The sequence below is a fragment of the Rhipicephalus microplus genome, chromosome 10 (assembly GCF_043290135.1).
Source record: "Rhipicephalus microplus isolate Deutch F79 chromosome 10, USDA_Rmic, whole genome shotgun sequence".
NCBI classification, from domain to species: Eukaryota; Metazoa; Arthropoda; class Arachnida; order Ixodida; family Ixodidae; genus Rhipicephalus; species Rhipicephalus microplus.
In genome coordinates, this window is record NC_134709.1 from 11,746,280 (window position 1) to 11,765,455 (window position 19,176).

The window sequence follows — 19,176 nt, forward strand, 5'->3', positions numbered from 1 at the left end:
AATGCCTCATAACATACTAGGTTTTGAGATCAGCCATGTTCCTGTGCACGAGATGAACACTAACAGGAGGCAGTTAATTTAACTTAAAGAAACAGCATGAAGCAATGGAATGAGAAAGACTGGACAGTATGTGAGCAGTTTGTCTTTCTTGTCACGTTAGTTTGCCGTTAGAATAACACGACGCTGAACTAGTTTGTACGTATTCCTTCTAAAAGTGACAGGGCATGAAAACACGGACGCAAGAAGGAAGTCAGGACACCACAAGCGCCTCCCTCCTTGTGTTTATGTTTGCATGCCTTATCTCATTTAGAATAAATTGCTTACACTGTTTCTTGTAATGCAGCTGCACGTGCGGACTACCAACAAGCTCAAGTTCATTACGAAAGTTACATTTATCTTATACTTCCTTGCTGGCAATTTTCGCTACTCTGATCTCCAAACCCCCATATCAACGACATTAGAAACAAGAATTTCTACATCCTTTTCATACACGTCTGAAAAATTAAGTGTAGGGCATTTTTTTTCTTTTCTTACATTTGCATAGAGCCAGACTCCATGGTCTCGAAGCTGGCTTACAGAGCTGGCCAGAAGCCTGAAGTGACGGTCACCAATCTTGATTCCACTACGAAGGAAACGTCCAACAACTTCGTCGAGCATCTCACGCTTATCACCATGAGATCCCAGAGAGTGAGACAGAAATTCGAAATGATCGTCGCGGAATGAGACTCTAAGCGCATAATCTGCGTCGAACTTGCGAAGCACTCTGTTCTCCGCATGCACGGCAGGTGGCAGAAAAAAGACATGAGACGGTGTCACGAACAGCCGCCGTACGAGGCAGGAGCCTTGTGGCACAGCAGTGGGCACATACGTTTTGCAAAACTTTTTGAATAGCTCAGGCAAGACTGCAGCAAAAGTGACGTTACTCTTATACCCAAGAGCAGTGCAAATGCTGAACAAAGCTCCTTCCAGGGCACCTTCATTGTGAGCTGCATATCTTTCCAAGTCTTTGAAGAGAGTGTCTAGTTCATGCTTCTCCAACAACATCAGCTGTACAACAATGTCATCACTCATTTGGATGAGAGAATTGAGTGCGTAGCAGCATCCGAACTGAAGCTTAGGAATTATCCTTGAGCACAACTGCTGCCGTAGTTCCTCAGCTCTGCTGCCAACAACATGAGTTTTAACTGGCACAAAGCTGAAGCGGGCTCTTTTGCATCTACGGCTTAGCCGACCGACAGTGCGCCGTGCCTCATGCCTGTCTTTGAAGCTCAGCCTGATGACAAAACAGCCGCCTACGTCACTGCTTTCCAGAAGTCGGCCGCAACAGATACATCCAATCTTTAACATTCTCTGGAAATTCAGTTCATCACGAGAGCTAGATTTTTTGGCTGCATAATGAGAGACAAAAGAACCCCCAGTGCCTGCTGCACGGTGAAACAAGGGAAGCGTGTACACCTGAAGAAATACATCTGCAGAACCACTGTCGGGGTCGTGCACAATCACGTTAAAAATGTTACTGTAAGGCATGCTAAGCCGATAGACATCTGTTGTCCAGCAATGGTTCAATTCAATAAACACCTGCAAAGACCTCTCATCATGTCTGAATGTGCAGTCTATATTGTAGCCGTTGCCAGTAGAGTTACCTACTATGGCATGACGCTCGGCAAATATGTCCAGGCCAACGAATGTGCCAAATGCTATGGAATTCATCTTGATGCCTTCTTCAATAGCATACCAGCCATGCCAAAAACCATTTTTGCGGTCTGGTTGCAGCCACTGCAAGTACCTTGACATCTGCTTGTCACCGAGTCCAGTTGTGCACCACTGGCGAGCTATTTCTGTACTCATGCTCTCAATCTTATCTACTTTCATTCGTGAATGTAAATCAAGGCTAATTTGAACGAGCCACTTCTGGTCTTCCCACTCATGTCTGAGGAGCTTCCGTGGCGTTTGAAGCTTGACGGTTTGCCCATGCCGCCACTCAAAGAACCGTTTGTATGCTGCCACAAATTCGTGAACATCATCACCGGGCTTCTGAGTCCAAACACAGGTGAAAGAAAGGTGATTCCTTGGTGCAGAGGCCATCTTTCAGTTGTTCCCTCTGACGCTTTCAACTAGAAATACAAAGACATATAGGGAATAAATTATGTAATTATAAATTATAACACAAGTACAGTACACAAAGCTAAAGAAATTTGGTGATAAATGATTCAATAACCCAAAATTATAAAGCACAATTTCAGAACTAGTGTTTATTCAATTGCGTGGAACACTAAAGACAAGCTCAATTTTTAGTGCAGTGGGTCAGAAATGTGCTAAGTGCAACATCAACTGTGTGAAATACGTCAAAGACAGCACCTTAGATTATGCCGTCCTTTTGTGTTCTGTGCTACAGACACTGTAATGGAATACCAACATGCAAAAATTTGGTTCCCTGAAGTCGGTACAAGTTCCTTAAACAATCGAATGTTGAAAAAAGAAAATAAATGAAACGCCGTTCCTGGCGCCAATGACAAGGGTACGTTTGATACCAAGGGCGTAGCCAAGGGAAGCACGGCGTTGGAAGGTTAGAAGCCCCCCTCCCCTACCCCCACTCGAAAATTTTCGATTTGGTTGCGTAGATGTACACGCACACACGAACATACAAAATTTAAGTATGGTTTAACCCACTCCCCCCCCCCCCCCTCGAAAGAAATTTCTGGCTACGTTCCTGTCTGATACGTTCTGTCGTCAAGAAGTCTTCATAGCCGAAACGTTTTTCCTCAAGAAACCGGGCAAGAAACTCGACCTGGAGAATCTTCGTCCAATCTCGTTGACCTCCTGCCTGGGCAAACTAATGGAGCATGTTGTCCTCTGTCGCTTGCAAAATTTCGCGGAAGAGCACCGCCTACTTCCCCCCACAATGCTGGGCTTCAGGGCCCATCTATCCACTCAGGATGCGCTCATCCAGTTGCATCACGATCTCCTACGACCTGAGAGTGGCACTAGTACCAAGGCTTTGCTCGGTCTGGACCTTCACAAAGCATTTGACAACGTGAAGCATAGTGCCATTTTAGGCAGTCTGTCCGAACTACGATCCGGGGAACGCATATTTAACTACGTCCGTGCTTTCTTATCTAATCGAACGGTTGAACTCTCAGTGGGTGACCTTCGTTCTAAGCTCATCACACTCGGTGATCGCGGCACCCCGCAGGGAGCTGTTTTGTCCCCTTTCCTTTTCAACCTCGCTATGAGGTCACTACCTCCCAAACTTGACACGATACCCGGCCTGCGATACACCCTCTACGCAGATGACATCACGCTCTGGACGACGGTGGGATCCGATGGTCAAATCGAGGAGACTCTTCAAAGAGCAACCGACGTAGTCGTTCAGCACGTGTCAGAAGCGGGTTTGGAGTGTTCCCAGAGCAAATCGGAGCTACTATTACTGCGACCTCCAGATCGCCGCAAAATTAAGACTCCACTTCCTAGTATTAACGTGTATGTCAATGACACGCCAATTAAGCAGGTGGCCCACATGAGAGTACTCGGACTCATTGTGCAAACAAACCACCACAACAACATTACGCTAGACCGTCTCACCGTAACCGTGAACCAGACGGCCCATCTTATATCTCGAGTGAGCGCTCGCAATCGAGGCATGAAGGAGAAAGAACTGCTACAGATAATTCAAGCCTTCGTTTTGTCGCGCTTCACGTACGCCCTCCCTTATTTGCACCTCCTTCAATCTGAGCGAGCCCAACTAAATCGGCTCTTACGCAAAGCGTATAAGGTGGCATTGGGTCTCCCCCGAAACACATCGACAGAGCACCTCCTCAGTCTTGGGCTGCATAACACCTTAGAAGAACTTCTTGAAGCGCATCTTACGGCGCAAATTCACCGATTACAGGGAAGCAGGACGGGGCGTTGGATCCTTGCTAACATTGACCATGTGGTATCTCCTACGGGTAACGATCCGGCTGTCATCCCCCCCAACATCAGAAAGAAATTCCTCATAAAACCACTGCCAAAGAACATGTTGGCCAGCCATCACGACGGTAGAAGGAAAGCGAGGGCCAAATTCTTGCAAAAAACGTACGCGTCCAACCCAACCGTTGCGTACGTTGACGCCGCCCAATACCGAGAGTTTACTAAAGCATATGCAATAAGCGTAATCACTCTCCCCGGCAACAACGCCAATTCACCTCAAATTAAAGCGGCTGCTTCTGTCCGTGTGCTTAATACGACAGAAGCTGAGGAAGCGGCGATAGCGCTAGCAGCAGCATCCGGATTCACCACTATACTCAGTGACTCAAAGGCTGCTATATCCAACTTCGCACGTGGCATTGTGGCCCCCACAACTCTGCGTTTACTATTGCCCAGTCTCCTTACAGATGCTGAGGAAGACGCACTATCCTCCATTGCGCTGGTATGGGTGCCGGCTCACGCGGGGAACCCAGGGAACGAGGCGGCCCACCTATATGCTCGAGGATTCGTCAGCCGAGCGGTGGTACCCGCCTCTGATTTGGAAAACCCTGGTGAAGCCTTGACATCCTACCATGACATCACACAATATTACCGTCTTTCGAGGCAGACAAAACCACCCCCGCACCATAAGCTAACTAAGCGCCAGGAGGTTATCTGGCGCCGCTTGCAAACACATTCATTTCCGTGCCCATACATTTATGCACGCATATACCCCGACTCGATTGATCCGCATTGCTCGCATTGTGGCTCAATAGCCACACTTAATCACATTCTCTGGGCCTGCAGGGAAGATCCCCCCTCTCTCGATCTCCTAGCCGCTCCCTCGCCAGAGGGGTGGGAGGCAGTTCTGACCTCCACCAGCCTGGCCGTTCAGCTCCAGGCCGTACAAAGGGCAGAGGAGGTGGCCATCAGGTTCAGCCTGGCGGGTCACCTACCTCCTTAAGTCTGACGACAATAAAGTTGTGTTCTCTCTCTCTCCTCAAGTAGTCTCTCACTGCTCGTTTGTCGACCGCTACAACCAAGTCTCCAACGCGCGAATTCTCACCGTCAAGTGACAGACAATTAGATATCTGTCATTTACAGCTGCTGCCTCGAACGACGCCACAATTAACGAACATTATTGTTTGAAACCTACCAAAGCGATATCTTTTTTTTTTTTTTTTTTACCGGCGCGGCGCTAGCCCTGACAACAAAAGCGAAACTTTACAACGGAACGCAGAATCACATTTGAATCTTACGCATGTCAAGTTCCGATTAACACACACAACAAAGGCGTAGAAAGTTTGTTGTAGCCGTAACCATCGTGCAAACAGACCTTTGTAAACACGCCGCCTTGCCTTTGCGAGGCCACCGACCGAGTCGATTTGTCCGTTCCAGCGTTGCCCAAACGACGACGCCAGAGAATCAGAGACGCACACGTGAGGTTGCGCGCCAGAACAGAACACTGGCAACGTCTCCTAGATTTCCCGTGCCTACAGGATGAGCGCGAAACGCCGGTCGTCTTTGGCGGCGCTGCCTACGTAGGGATAAAGAGTTTTGTACTCAGCCTTTAGGATCGGCAATTTTGGCGTTCGCTACTTATTTCAAAGAATGTCTTGTATTAAAAAATTTGTTTGTTGAATGACGGCGTCACTTACGTAAAGTTAACAGTAATTACGTTTACGCTTTTCAAAAACTTTTTTACGTTATTTTTGTTGCATATAAGCTTCAAAAACGTAAAAACTTATTTAAGGACACTCCAACTTGAGTGGCGCCACCACCGTAGTTCCGACCACCGCCGCTTCCCAAGTGACCGCCGATAATCCGACAGGCACAGGAAATCTAGGAGGCGTTGACACTGGTGACCACGTCGCCACACGGAGGAACAAGCTTTCCTTCCTTCATGACGTCGCCACAATATTCCACACGGTAAAGTTCTTTCTCAATGACACCGCTAAGCAATGATGATGTCCAACACGAGACAATGTAATACACGTCTCGGAACAAGAACTCAGCAAAATACACAAACAAAAATTATACGCCGTCAGGCACTCAGCGCTGCTAGCGTCTTTCACGTCAGGTTCAGTTTGTCTGACTGAACGTGGATGCTCCGTTGGCTCACTTTTTCTTCCTTGATGTTGTTCAGACTACGACAGTGCAGTAAACACAGCCTCTTATATTTTTTTTGTTTTGTTTTCCGGATGAGCGCGAAACGCCCATCATCTATGGCGGCGTCACTTACGTAGGGTTAAGAGTCTTTGTACTTAGCCTTTGAGACTAGCAACTTTGGCGTGTCTTGTCTTTGAGGTTATGTCTTGTACTGTACTTGTACTTGAGGCTATGTCTTGTATTAGTATTTAAGGGGTTGCCTACCAAATGAGCGCAAAACGCCTGTCATCTATGGCGACGTCACTTACGTAGGGTTTATTATAATCACGTTTACGCATTTTTAAAACTTTTTTACGTTATTTTGCTGCATATAAGCCCCAAAAACGTAAAAACTTATTTGAAGATAACCCTACTTAAGTGGTGGCACCACCGCAGTTCCCACGACGGCTGTTTTGCTAGCTCCACACATACCAAATTTGGTGTTACGTGACGTCAATGGATGCTGAAATATATGACTGGTGCAAACATGACAACCCTGACACGCGTGTCACGTAAGAACACGACAACATACCACGCTCATAGCGTGTCCGCGGCCGTTTAGCTAGTTACAGAGATACTAAATTTGGTATCACGTGGCGTGAACAGATGACGAAGGTAACGACGACACATCAAAACAAGCTAATCATGACACGGAAGTCATGTATGACATTATTTACCTCCACCTCGTAACGTTGTGCTGATTTTAAAGCGACTTATCAATGTTTCTCCATTCGTGCTTTGCATATCATCGATTCCCACTGCACGTGGGATCTGCAATTTTTTTATTTACTTTTTCTTTAGCTAGTACATTTTTGGTAGTAGCCGAAGACTGTTCACAATTTCTAAATTTCACAAACCAAGATTCATGCAGCTTCATAACCTGACGAAAGTTGTTTTAGGGGAGGGGGGGGGGCACCATTTTGATTGGAAGCGGGGGCCGAGCAGGCAAATGTAATCGAATGGCATTTCGGGCTCTATGTTCCACGAGCAAAAAAGATTTCGGGGAGGGGGCACACATGGCCCCTCCCCTTGGAGTGGGCCACGGGCCCGATGTTCCCCTAGTCACTTCAAAAGTAAAGGGGGGGGGGGGGGGGGGGGGGGTTGCGCAATGCAGCGCCACACATCGATATATTAGCGCTGCGACTCGTGGGGAGGGAGGGCAGGGGGGCGCAAGGTTGCCCCTTACATTGACACGGAAAAGGGGGCTGTGACGAACCTTCACCCGACTCCTTCGTTGGAGGTCAACTCTGCGCATTTCTATGTCTGCACCCTGTAAATCCAAAATCCCCCCAAAATGCCTCTATATGTTTAGCCTTTAAACTAACAGCTAGTGAACAAGGAAATAATCATAAATGAGTTACTAAATGCAAGTCAGATGAGCACAAGAAATCATGCAGATGACCAAATTATTGGTCCAGGCCAACACGGTCCAAAAGCAATATGTGTTTAACAAATGGCATAATGTTTAGATTGAGTTGCACTCACGTAAATGGGTTGCACTCGCGTAACAATCCCCGTTAATTTTGAAACAAATATAGTGGTATATGTGAACTTACCTCGATCTGAGCGGAGAGCGCAAACTGATTCCACCCGCGGAGGCTGCTCGCCCCAACCCGCCGATATCGTGCACTGTGAGCGGAGAAAGAAAGGCCTGCAGCATCTCTACTCCGGCTATTGGGGCGCTCTCGCATCGGATGGCGAGGCAGGATGTCTGGCCGTCTCTGTTGATACCCGAGTCTCGTGCACGTAGTAGACTCCCCTTCCTCTCCGTGCGGCTATTGTAGACGCGTTCTGTACTGCTTCTACACTCCAACATTCCATCGCCAGATGGTGCGTGGAGAGGGTGAAATAAACACTCGCCGAGTGTGCTTGCTTTCTCACACTTCTAGACGTGTTTCATGTCACCCTGTTCCTTCCACGCCCTCTGAAGGCGGGCTTCCGTTGAGCTCCGATTGTTTGTGATACCGATCTGGGCCGTGCGAAGAAAGAGATGGCGACGGACTTCGCTCGAAGCGTTCCTCTTGCCGCCTGTACGGACGGTAGATCGGGCCATGGTGGTCGGATGTACAATAGAAAGGCGGGGAATACGTCGACCTCACGGTCACGGGCCCGCCCACGTCGTTGATAAGTGCGGGCTTTAAGGTGTGTGCATGCGTGCTTGTTAGTGTGTGCACACACGTTAATTTGTGAGTGACAGACGGAAAGAAAAAGATGACAGTTGTATAGATCGAGGGACTCAAGACCAAGAAGGTTTGAAAGAAATGCTGGGACGCAAGCTCTCGCAAACATTTTAGCAGAAAATGTGATCAAAGACAACATATGCCCGATTAGAGATAAAATGCTTTTATTCTGTTATCACACATATTAGTTTAGTTATAATATAACAGCTGCTTCCGAAGATATTTCCAGACGAGTATTAACGACGTGATCAAAATTTCCGAACACAATGAGTCATGTTCAGCAACACATGCGTCCGCACGGTTCCACTACAAGAATGGGGGAGGGGGATTAATCGCAGCCCCCCTGAAGTATTATAGGGCAGACTTTGCGCCCCCTCCCCGCCCGCACCTTCCTCTTCCGTGTACCCGCCTATATGTTGAGCAGTATTAGCCGTCCAGTCCGGAATGATCAATCATCAAACTCCTGCCAAGCAAGCTGAAGCAATTTAGAAGGTGCTCAAGCGCACGCCACTATACTATATACTAGCAAAGATATACCACCTCCCCAGAGTACCCACAGGCATCCTGCTTTCAAGGCATGGAACGGTTCTCGCGTGAATACACGCGGCACGTATAGACGCGAATAGACGCGGCACGACACCGCACCCAATTTCCTTCTCAAGAAAGTGCGTGATAGTTGCCGAACCCTGCATGCAGTTCCCATGCGCGAATCCTAGCAACACGTACCACCGCCCGACACGAAGAGTGCGATAATCCCCGGTGAGAACAAGAGATGCCCAGACCAAACAAAAGAGCACCGCAACCTTACACCAAGCTTTTTCTTTTTTATCAGCGTCACTGTGCAGGTACGCCGCTGACGCTGCTTCACCAGCGCCAACAGATACGAAGCTTTCAGTTGGTGCATGGATTTTTTTCTGCGTTTTCACTTGCTTATTTCGGCACTTCATCACCCAGCACATATAAGGCGAAGCCCTCGAATGCCACGTCCGCGGCTTCGGGGGCAAGTGAGCAAAATATCACCATCTCGCGATGACGCCCCATATGACGTGCGGATGGCTTCGAAAGTCACATAATGTGTGACACCATCATGGCGGTCCTTGTGACGTAACATTGTGTGATGACACATTATGACGTCATCACACGACATACCGCAGCTCGGTCGACGCAACGTTTATAGATACTTATCTATAAACGTTGGGCTTAGAATCCGGGTGGTTGAAAAGTAGATATAAAGGACAGAAATAGAGGAAAAATGAGGTCATTCTGCCTGAAGAGGCAGAGAAATAAAACATGAATTTACATGTTTCTTTGTCATAGTAAGATCGATTCCATAGAAGTAGATAAGGCATTGGGCCAACAGAAAAAAGTTTTCTTTTAATTTTTTTCTTGCGAGTCTGACACGCATGTCATTACCCCGTTATAAAGGGGACACTCATCCCTCCATTCATCCGTTTGGAGTTCTAACAGTGTTGCATGTAGCTCCGCCATTATGTTCAACAGCTGTGCAGCAAAGTCACTCGTCGCACGCGCACGAGACAAATACAAACGCGATGTTCCAGCGTGTCGCACACTTTTCGCACGTGCTGAACAAGATTACACTGCGAAAATGCTTGAGGCCCGTGTGCTTAGATTTGGGTGCACGTTAAAGAGGCCCTGGAAAACTTTTTCAAGTAACCATGGAAAGAATTCACTGGAAGAGCTTATTGCCTCACGAATTCAACGCCACAAAAATTTTAAGAATCCGTCCAGTGCGAGTGAAGTTTCAAAGGTTTGTCGCATGTTGCGATTGCATTCTCTCTTCTCTCGTCCCGACGAAAGCGCCGGAAGCTAAGCAAAACGTCACGTGCCTCGTGACCTTGAGTGCTTCTTTCTTTGTTCTTCGTATGCGCGGCTTCTCAGTGTGATCGCGGGCGCACGTGTGGACAAGTAGCGGCCTCCCGCGGCGATCTCTGTAATGAGCGAGCGCACCATGATCAAATCAGCCAATGGCTGAAAGGTGGGCGTACTACATGTGATTTTCGGGCATATTGGGGGATTTTTTGAGAGAAGAGAAATCAATTTTTAGCTGACTTTGATAATTTATTGTGAATTACAGGCCACGTGCTGCGCTATAATATTTGGCTCGCGTGTTGTCGGGAGCCTCTACTACCGATCGGCAGCGTTTTCTGACCATGCTCAAAAGGTGTTGCATGGCCCCTGTAAAGAACCCCAGGTGGTCAAAAATTTCGGAGCCCTCCACTAAAACGTCTCATAATCATATGGTGCTTTTGGGATATTAAACTCAACAATTATTTAAACTAGGTGAACATGATTAAAAAGGTAAGTCAATCGCAATAACGCCACTGCGCGGTTTTTACACCAGACGTATGATGCACAATGTTTCTGCAATAACAACTCCGTGATTGCCTGGTTCATTTTGATACCGCTAGATGGCGCCACCTATTCAGTCTGTCGGGGGCTCACTTGTTTGCGGCTTCATGTTTTGCTCATTCTAGCTTTGGTAATCCGGCTGAAACAATGTGATGGCACTTCAGCTTATTTTGACTCGATGTCTGCAGTCTCCGCAATGTAGATATCGCGAGTTCCTACGGACGAAGGTGGATTTGCGAGATAGCGCCGCAAACGTAAAGCCTATCCGAAGAGTAGTTTACGTTACGTAAAGGTATACGTTCTGTGAAGACCCACGCATGTGCAGATTCTGTACAGCAACACTAACGTAAAAAAGTACACGTTGTACGCGCTCGCGGTCTTCGGCTTGCCGCCACAGTTTCGCAGCCATGCGTTGGGCTAACTCATGTGGGCTAACTGTTACCTCCATATTTAGCGGAGCAGCGGCGAGTAGTGGGATTTACCTAACTTCTGTGGCACGTAGCTTTTCACGGGGTTTATAGTTTTCTGGTAGGCCACACAACTGAAGGCCAGCTTAGTGCTTCGCTGTTAAAAATTCATTGACGATTATGATACTTCTAAGTAGTGCGCTCTCATTTCAAAACAATCATGTATTACCAACTCGCCCAATCAACCATATTGACAAATGATACTCGATCCCCTAATGCGAATTCTGATCGAGGCTGTTTGGGAGTTTCGATTTTGCAATAGGTTGAGGCATGTTTGCCACGCGGGCCGGGACACCGCTGAAGGCAGCGCGTGGGCGCGTTCCGCAACAGTAGGCAGTTATATATCGCAACTTCCACATATGGTGGCGCCGCCATACGGCATCCGTCGTAACTGTCATTTGGACGATGCCCACGCAGCCAGCCCGTGCCATCGTTCAGTCGGCCTCACTTTGGCGGTTCGCTGGTGCTTTATATTTTGTCGCGGTCAATTCTTACTTCTGTTATTCTGAATTCGGTACTGCAAGTCGTAGCAGCAATGATTTACTCTTTATTGTTTGCTTGCCGAGCTACAAGAATCACGAAATGTGTTTAGTGCCGCTGTGCAGACGCCATGCAGTCAAAGGCGAGGTTTCATGCTTTGCACGAGCACAGCCGCTCGATCTTCCCCGGCCGTGGCAAGGGCAGCGTTCACAAAGCTGTACGTGCATTCCTCGACACCGCAGCAGACGATGTGCCTAGCTTTCAAACTTATTTTCCTTCAATGATACGTACGCCGCACACGCGTTTCTCAACACGCATTGTGGGATATAATACATGCTAGAGTCAATGACTTTCTCAGCAAAGCCTTGACAACAAAGTGGCTGCAGCAGAAAATACTACGCAGTTCGAAATGACGGGCACACCAGCGGCGGCTGCCGGCGCGCAGGTTTCACGATCTCCCACACAAAACCCAAGGTCCATTTTCGTTCTAACAGATTCAAAAGAAGCCTACCGAAATGTTTGTAAAGGCTACATTGGCCCCATTGCGCGTCGACTTCTTACACAACTCTCGTCCTCACGCTCAGAGGGCGAATGGAAGCAGCTGATATGGATACCCGGCCACTGCGGAGTTGGAGGCAATGAGCTCGCCCATGCCTCGTCCCGAGAATTACTCTTCCGGACTTCCGACCCCGGCATATCGCACCCACCCTCGGCTATGCGTATGGACCCGTTCCAAACATACACAGATATTCTAGAACATCAAAGACATTGGAAGACGGAAACTTCCACCCCCGGGGCCAAAGCTCAGTAAAGAATCTCAGGTAGCGTGGCGTCGCCTGCAGACCTTGTTTTACCCGAATCCATACATCTAAGATATATCCCGACACATACGCACCACAGTGCAGGTTCTGCGTCACTAAAACATGAGCATAGCCGTGATCTACAAACTCCGCCACAAGACCAGCGCCTTTCGGTGCCGGCCGGCAGCGTAGCAGCAGTTGGGCTACGGACCTCAGTTGTGCGTCCAGGTGCCTAATGTTTGTTATCACGTGTCTCAGCTCGTGGCTGCATCGGCGCAAAGCTGATAAACGGAGCGGACAAGACGACGGCGCGTTAAGGCAACAGTTATGTGCAGTATAAACAGAGGCGTTACATATTCGGCACTGGGGCCGAGAAGACGAGGAGCTCGCACAGAAGTGCGACAATGAGCCGGGATTGCTTCGGTCGCTCTCTCTTCGCGCCGCTTGGTTCTTTTTATAGGCCCTGGGGACATCAGCCAGTAGTACGAAACCTTCAATCAGAAACCACCGCTGGTCGCTGGCTGGAATAAGACCCGTGGGTGAGAGGCTCGACGCGCGTTGCGTAAGACGCACCGCAAGAGATGCCGTTCATTGCATCAGCCTGGCTCGTTCGCTAGCTTTCACCAACCAACGTGTTTGGATACTGTATCAAAAAACGTTGGTTTTCACGCTTGTTGCATCAGACAGTTCATCGATATTGACGTCACTTTCATCAGACGATACCAGCTTGAATACTTCGCAAAAGCAATAAAAAGTTCGGTTTGGACTCCCAAACATAACATTAGGCCGACTGCAGGAGCTAGTTCTACGTACTTGTCACGAATAGCCATGAAATATTGACACGAGGAAGCTTGAACATGCTGTGGAAGAGTTAAGCACGTGTAAACACGTATGGCCGCAGTAAATGTCGTAAGCATGAATGTGGCACTTACCAGCAGAATTCTAAATGTAGAAACAACGAGCCGTTTGCCAGGATCACGCCATCTGCAAAGCAGTGGGACGGTGCCGAAAATTTTGGTCATACGATGACTGATGCTCTAGGTGATCTTCGGAAGGGATAGCTTTGGAAGCAGTCTTAATGCGCCAGCTCTACGTCCGTGTCACGGGTTGCAATCAGAGTCAGATGCAAGCTGCAACGACAAACGGCGGAATTAAGCACCCGTAAACAAAACCTCTGTATGAATTGTGCGTATGCGATCCTTACCAATGCTGGGGCGTGGCAGTTGAATGACTGCCGACACCACTCGTTATCCGAAGCTACAGTATTCGATGCACAGCTCGTTCGAATAGGGTCACCTGCACGTGGTGTATCTGTATCGATGCAAAATTCGCTTTTGCAGCAACGCAAACGAAAAGAACAACTTAGCAACCCCCCGGAGTATTGTGCTGCGATTCATACATGGCCACGTGGAAAATCGGTGGGACTCTGAGAAACATTGCGTGGAAGTAAACCTCAAAAGTGCACAGTAAACATAGCACCTATAAGAAAAGGTATCACGAGGAACACAGTAACCATGAAAAGCAGCAATGACAGCATTGAAAACGTGCTGTTGGCAGAACAATAAGTTTTCAAGCATGGTTAAATCAAGCACTGGCGAGGCTATTCGGAATGTCATTTGCTTCGGCGAAACCAAATTTTGCTCGAGCGCACCATCGCGCGCGGACTACTCAATACGAAATAGTGGTCGCTTCACAAAGTCATTCGGAATGGATTCAATGTTGTTGATGATACATCAAGAGGACACCTGTCATATCCTGCCTATCGACCCGGTGTGGCTGCGACAGCCGGCCACGAAAACTGGCGGGCTCCGATTAGACTCCAAAACTGCTACCTCTTCTGCCTGGAATAACAATGTCATCCACGCCCCACGTCCCCTTCGATTCTGGCACAGACAAGATCCGGTGTGGCTGCGACAGCCGGCCACCAAAACTGGGGGCCCTGATTAGACTCCAAAACTGCTACCTCATCTGTTTGGAATACCACTGTCATCCGCTTCCAATGTCACGACGACACATTCACGTGATGTTGCTCGGATGATTTCTGTAGTCCGACGTCGATGTATATCAGCCTGCAGCGACAAGACATCTGAAACGTTCAAAACACACTCCTTAAAAATACGAATGTAGAAAAAAACTGATGTACTCACCGTGACAAGGTTCGCACGCGTGCGCTGACCAGGTTCCCAGAAGCCTATATACCAAAGCGGGTGGCGCGTTCAACGAAGTAAGCAAGGCGCGTACGAAAGCGATGCGCAAACAGACAGCCCACACACGCTCTTCAAGTGCAACAAAGTTGATCACCACTCACCTTGGCTGCAGACGGAAGCGCTGATCTGCAACCTGAAGAAGTTCCGCAGCATTAACAAAGCTATCGAGGCTATTCCGCATGCTGCTTCCTCGAAACCACATTTCGCAGAGAAACGCACGTCACGAACCATACCACACACAAACTACCTATAATTATGAAATAGTGGTCGAGGTCCCAACGTCATTCGGAACGGGCAAATGTCCCTGACGAAATCGAAGGAGGACGTCTATCAAGCTACTTGCCTAGTGTGAACCTGAAGCTATAGATATATGCGTAGCCACACCAGCGACGCAGCCCGTCCTCTCAAATTCCGTCACGGTGAACACCCGATACGCGGCCACAGCCCGCCCAGAAAGATTCGGGCTTAATTTTACGATGCAGCTAACGTCACGCAACTTTTCGCGGGCGTGACCAAGACGCCTAGCTGGCGTGCACCAATTCGAGGCCTTCAACTGACAGACATCTCTTAGCAACGTACCACCTCGCGAGCTCGGGGACTCCCTATCTTACTTTTCGACTGACGACGAAGTACTCCGTGGTGAAGGGTGACTCCACTGGTCGTCGGAGAGATGTGCACCATGAAGTCCATTGTCCCGGTGACACTGGCGTTTGGTGCACGCGCACAACAAGACAAAGTCCACGGTAGCCACGACTTCCACCTCCCTAGTCCCTTTCTCCGGCTTCAACGGAGCGTTAGGCCTAACTTCGTGAACGAGCCCGGCGTATTCGCCGAGCGCCGCATGAATGCATTTCAGAAGCTGGCGAGAAGGGCCAGCATTCTTGTGCGGGAACAACTTGAGGCTCGAAATAACTGACCGCGCCAAGTTGGTAGCAACTCCTGCACTTGTCGAGCAGCGAGCAGTATTTGCTATCAACTGGAACACATTGCGTCATTGTCCGAAGGCTCTTATTGCAAGGCACGAAGTTCTTCGAAACGTTCTTCACATTCGGAGATTGAAGCCAGTTCTTCTAGAGTCCGTATAGAAGAACGCAAGATAACACGGGTAGCACCAACGTTACTAGTATAGCACACCGTCAAGTGCAGCCACTGTCAGTGCGTGAATAAGACCACAATGCGACGCAGAGGTCAGCAGACGAACCCCGCACCGTCGAGAAAAGAAATAAAAATGGCGGTCCCAGACGCCGCAAAGATGCTTTCCGCCTGCGCGGATCACGATCCCATGATGCTTGGTTCATGCGTTGATATGCCTTGAAAACTTTCTTTGCTTGCTCATTGGTCAGTCTTGCCCCGTCAATGCCGCAAGATGCCGATATTATCAAAGCGATAAGGGCGACTGGCAATATAGAAAAGAAAATTTCAAGAAAGAAAGTCGTTTCAGCATGCTGCGACCGAGCATGAAATGTACTAATGGCTGCTCGCGTGTTCCTCGACAGCAACTGCGTAGTGATATCGTTTCATTATTGTTGACGCAAATGGCAGAAATCCACAAACGTGCTTCATAAACGCACGATTTAAAAGTGCAGCACGGACTTATGGTGTTTACTTTTAGTGCTTGCGTGCAGAAAGCCTGCTTGTTTTCGAGAAAACGAATGTTTTGTCGGACGTATTTTCGCTGCAACTTGGCAGCCTTCAGATCCGATGGCGCGTTGATCACTAGCATTGCCACACGTTCCGAGTTAATTAAATTATGAGCCCTTTTACGAGCCACAATCCACCAATGAGAGAGAGAGAGAGAGAAACGTTTTATTTGAATCACTGAGAAATGTCGGCTTGGGCTCTCAGTACTGAGATCCAACAGCCGCTGGTTCTGTACACGACGAACCAGCGCCCGCTGGCCATTTGGGCATTCTTTCCTCACGCAGCATGGCCTCTCAGCCTTGCAAGGTTTGGATACGAAATGAGTTGGCAAAGCGCCTGGCAGGCGGACGCTGACATTCCAGAGTTACGTGAGATAACGTTGGGACCACTCCGCAGCCGCAGGGCAATTGACAGGGTAAAAGGTGATTGATTTGTGGGGTTTAACGTCCCAGAACCACCATTTGATTACGAGAGACGCCGTAGTGGAGGGCTCCGGAAATTTTGACCCTTTAACGTGCACCCAAATCTGAGTACACGGGCCTACGACATATCCGCCTCCATCGCAAATGCAGCCGCCGCAGCCGGGAATCGAACCCGCAACCTGCGGGTTAGCAGCCGAGTACCTTAGCCACTAGTACACCGCGTCGGGGCAGGGTAAGAAGTGGGATGAAGAATGTCGAGAAAGTAGAGGTGAGAAATAGAGCAAAGTATTACAACTGGCAAAATATTCATTATAGCCAACAGACAAAGGTATGGCGTCGCTTTACTATAAACTGCGTTTTTACCATCATGACCGTCAAGCCCCGCCGTGGTGGTCTAGTGGCTAAGGTACTCGTCTGCTGACCCGCAGGTCGCGGGATCGAATCCTGGCTGTGGCGGCTGCATTTTCAATGGAGGCGGAAATGCTGTAGGCCCGTGTGCTCAGATTTGGGTGCACGTTAAAGATCCCCAGGTGGTCGCAAGTTCCTGAGCCCTCCACTACGGCGTCTCTCATAATCATATGGTGCTTTGGGGACGTTAAATCCCACATATCAATCTAATTAGTTACAGGTGACGCACCACTGTTGCATTTTGACGGGTGAGCGTGTTGTGTGGTAGAGGTACATTATAACTCCATTGATTTTTTTTTATTTACAGCGCGATTGATGGATTGCTGACAGCTGTACCTGCGCATCAGCTGATAAGTGCGACTAATGATTTCTGTTTGTCATTGTGCGATATGGTTCACTCGCATGATTATCGGCTAAAAAAATGTTCACGAAGAATCGCTTGCGATCTCACACACGTTATTTTCAACAGTGTGCAAAAATAAAAAGTAGAATGAACCACATGGTGGCCAGAAATAACAATCTGTCGGAAGTATCAAGTTGTGTGTGTGCCTTCGTGTCCTTCTTGTGCCCCGTTACCTTGCGCTACCACTCAAATCGTCGACGGCGTTATCGGCATAACCGATAGAGCGAACGAGGACGAAAGAGAGCGAGTCCTAGCGTTCTTCTTTTGCCACGCGCTAGCCCCTTTGATCGGCGGCGCATGCTTGTCGTAAGGCTTCCGTTGGTGTTTCCCTTCGTTCGCGACGACTGCAGTGCACAGAGCGGTGTACGTAGCTCTCGAATGCGGCAAATGACTGTGGCAAAATCTAACGAATATTAACTGCGGTTAGCTAAAACTTCAAACACAGTTGGTTTTATTGCACCAACAGAAACCTGCACTCAGAATTCACATTCAGCAGTATCGTAATCATCGGTCAATCTTTATTATTATTGTTTGTTAGTGTACGAATGAGTATGGCCGTTGATGCCCCATTGTGAGCTTTAAGTATCAGACTTTCCATACGCTGTACACCAACCTCCTTCACGAATATCCTGTATCTACACATCATGGGGCGTGTATCAGGAAACGCGCTGTGGTTTTGCATCTGACAGTGGACCAGAGGGTCTGATGAAGCTTTTTGGGCCGCCTCATTATTGTTGGTGCCGACCGCCAGGTATACCAAGAAAATGAAACTCTCGCTGAACAAATTGAGACGCTGAAGTGCCAATGGCCTTTTTGGCGCGTTTTCAAAGAAGGCTTCCTGGGCGCTTACTCAATCAGCCGTGACCCCCCTGCTCACAGTTAAAAGACAAAATAACATGCATGGGCAAGTAAGGTTTTGCTGCGTCTACTCGCTATGCTACGCATGGGAAGACTGGGTTTTGCTGCACCTGCTCGCTAGGCTGTGTGTTCTGGCGCTACCATCAGATCTCGTAAACTGCATTGCCGGGTGCCGATAGGCGTGCCAAGGTTCCCCTTCTGACGGTAGAAGGCGAAGGTTCGTCTCTGTGCCTCCTGCCTGACGATGTGCCCTCAGTAACTATACGTTGAGTTATGACGACGTCGACAAGCGCCAAAGAAGTGACCCTGCACAAGGCCTCGAGTTGAGGCCTTCGCTAGCAAATCGCTCATTTACTGTCGACGGCGTCTGTGCCTTCATCGGCTTTCAGAAATGACGTGCGTTGTCGCTGAGCGGCTTCTTCGCGTAGCCGCCCGCAGCCACCTGCGACTATACCGTACAGGCACGGTGCGTAAGCGGTGTTGCGAGAAGCAGCGACGCATGAGCGAAACGACTGGTTCACACACACCCCTGTCCCCCTCCTTCTTTTTCCTACATATTCTACCGAAGAAAAAGACCAGCGCAATTGCAAGATCTCGAACTACGACGGCGGTTTTCGACGAACCAAACATTGACGAAACCGAAAGCCCCTCCCCCCTTTCCAACGCCACATATATATATATAAAGTTCGTTGTCGTGGATACGGTGATTACGTACAAAAAAAAAAGTTCCACTTATTCACTGAGGCACTTGGAAAAGACCGTTCCCCCCCGGGGGGGGGGGGGGGGGGAGGTCGAAACGTCATTAAATGTATTGTTTTGTTTTTGTACGTGAGCCTTGTATGTGTGC

The 19,176-nt window shown here is 48.7% G+C and overlaps 1 protein-coding gene across 3 annotated transcripts in view; it reads right to left on the minus strand.

The window, feature by feature from the left end:
* LOC119181122 (uncharacterized) overlaps positions 1-14,132 on the minus strand; it is a 62,207-nt gene extending 48,075 nt beyond the window's left edge. Inside the window, exons 1-3 of one of the 3 annotated variants that reach the window (XM_075875034.1) lie at positions 13,595-14,132; positions 13,323-13,520; positions 535-2,114 (exon numbers count right to left, since the gene is read on the minus strand). In XM_075875034.1, coding sequence (XP_075731149.1) covers positions 535-2,085 — 1,551 coding nt within the window. In that variant the 5' untranslated portion in view covers positions 2,086-2,114; positions 13,323-13,520; positions 13,595-14,132. Of the gene's footprint in view, positions 1-534; positions 2,115-5,281; positions 5,455-7,649; positions 7,813-13,322; positions 13,521-13,594 lie in introns of those variants that run through there. The other 2 variants (XM_075875035.1, XM_037432304.2) reach the window with 2 other exon arrangements.
* Between the last annotated feature and the right edge of the window lie 5,044 nt (positions 14,133-19,176).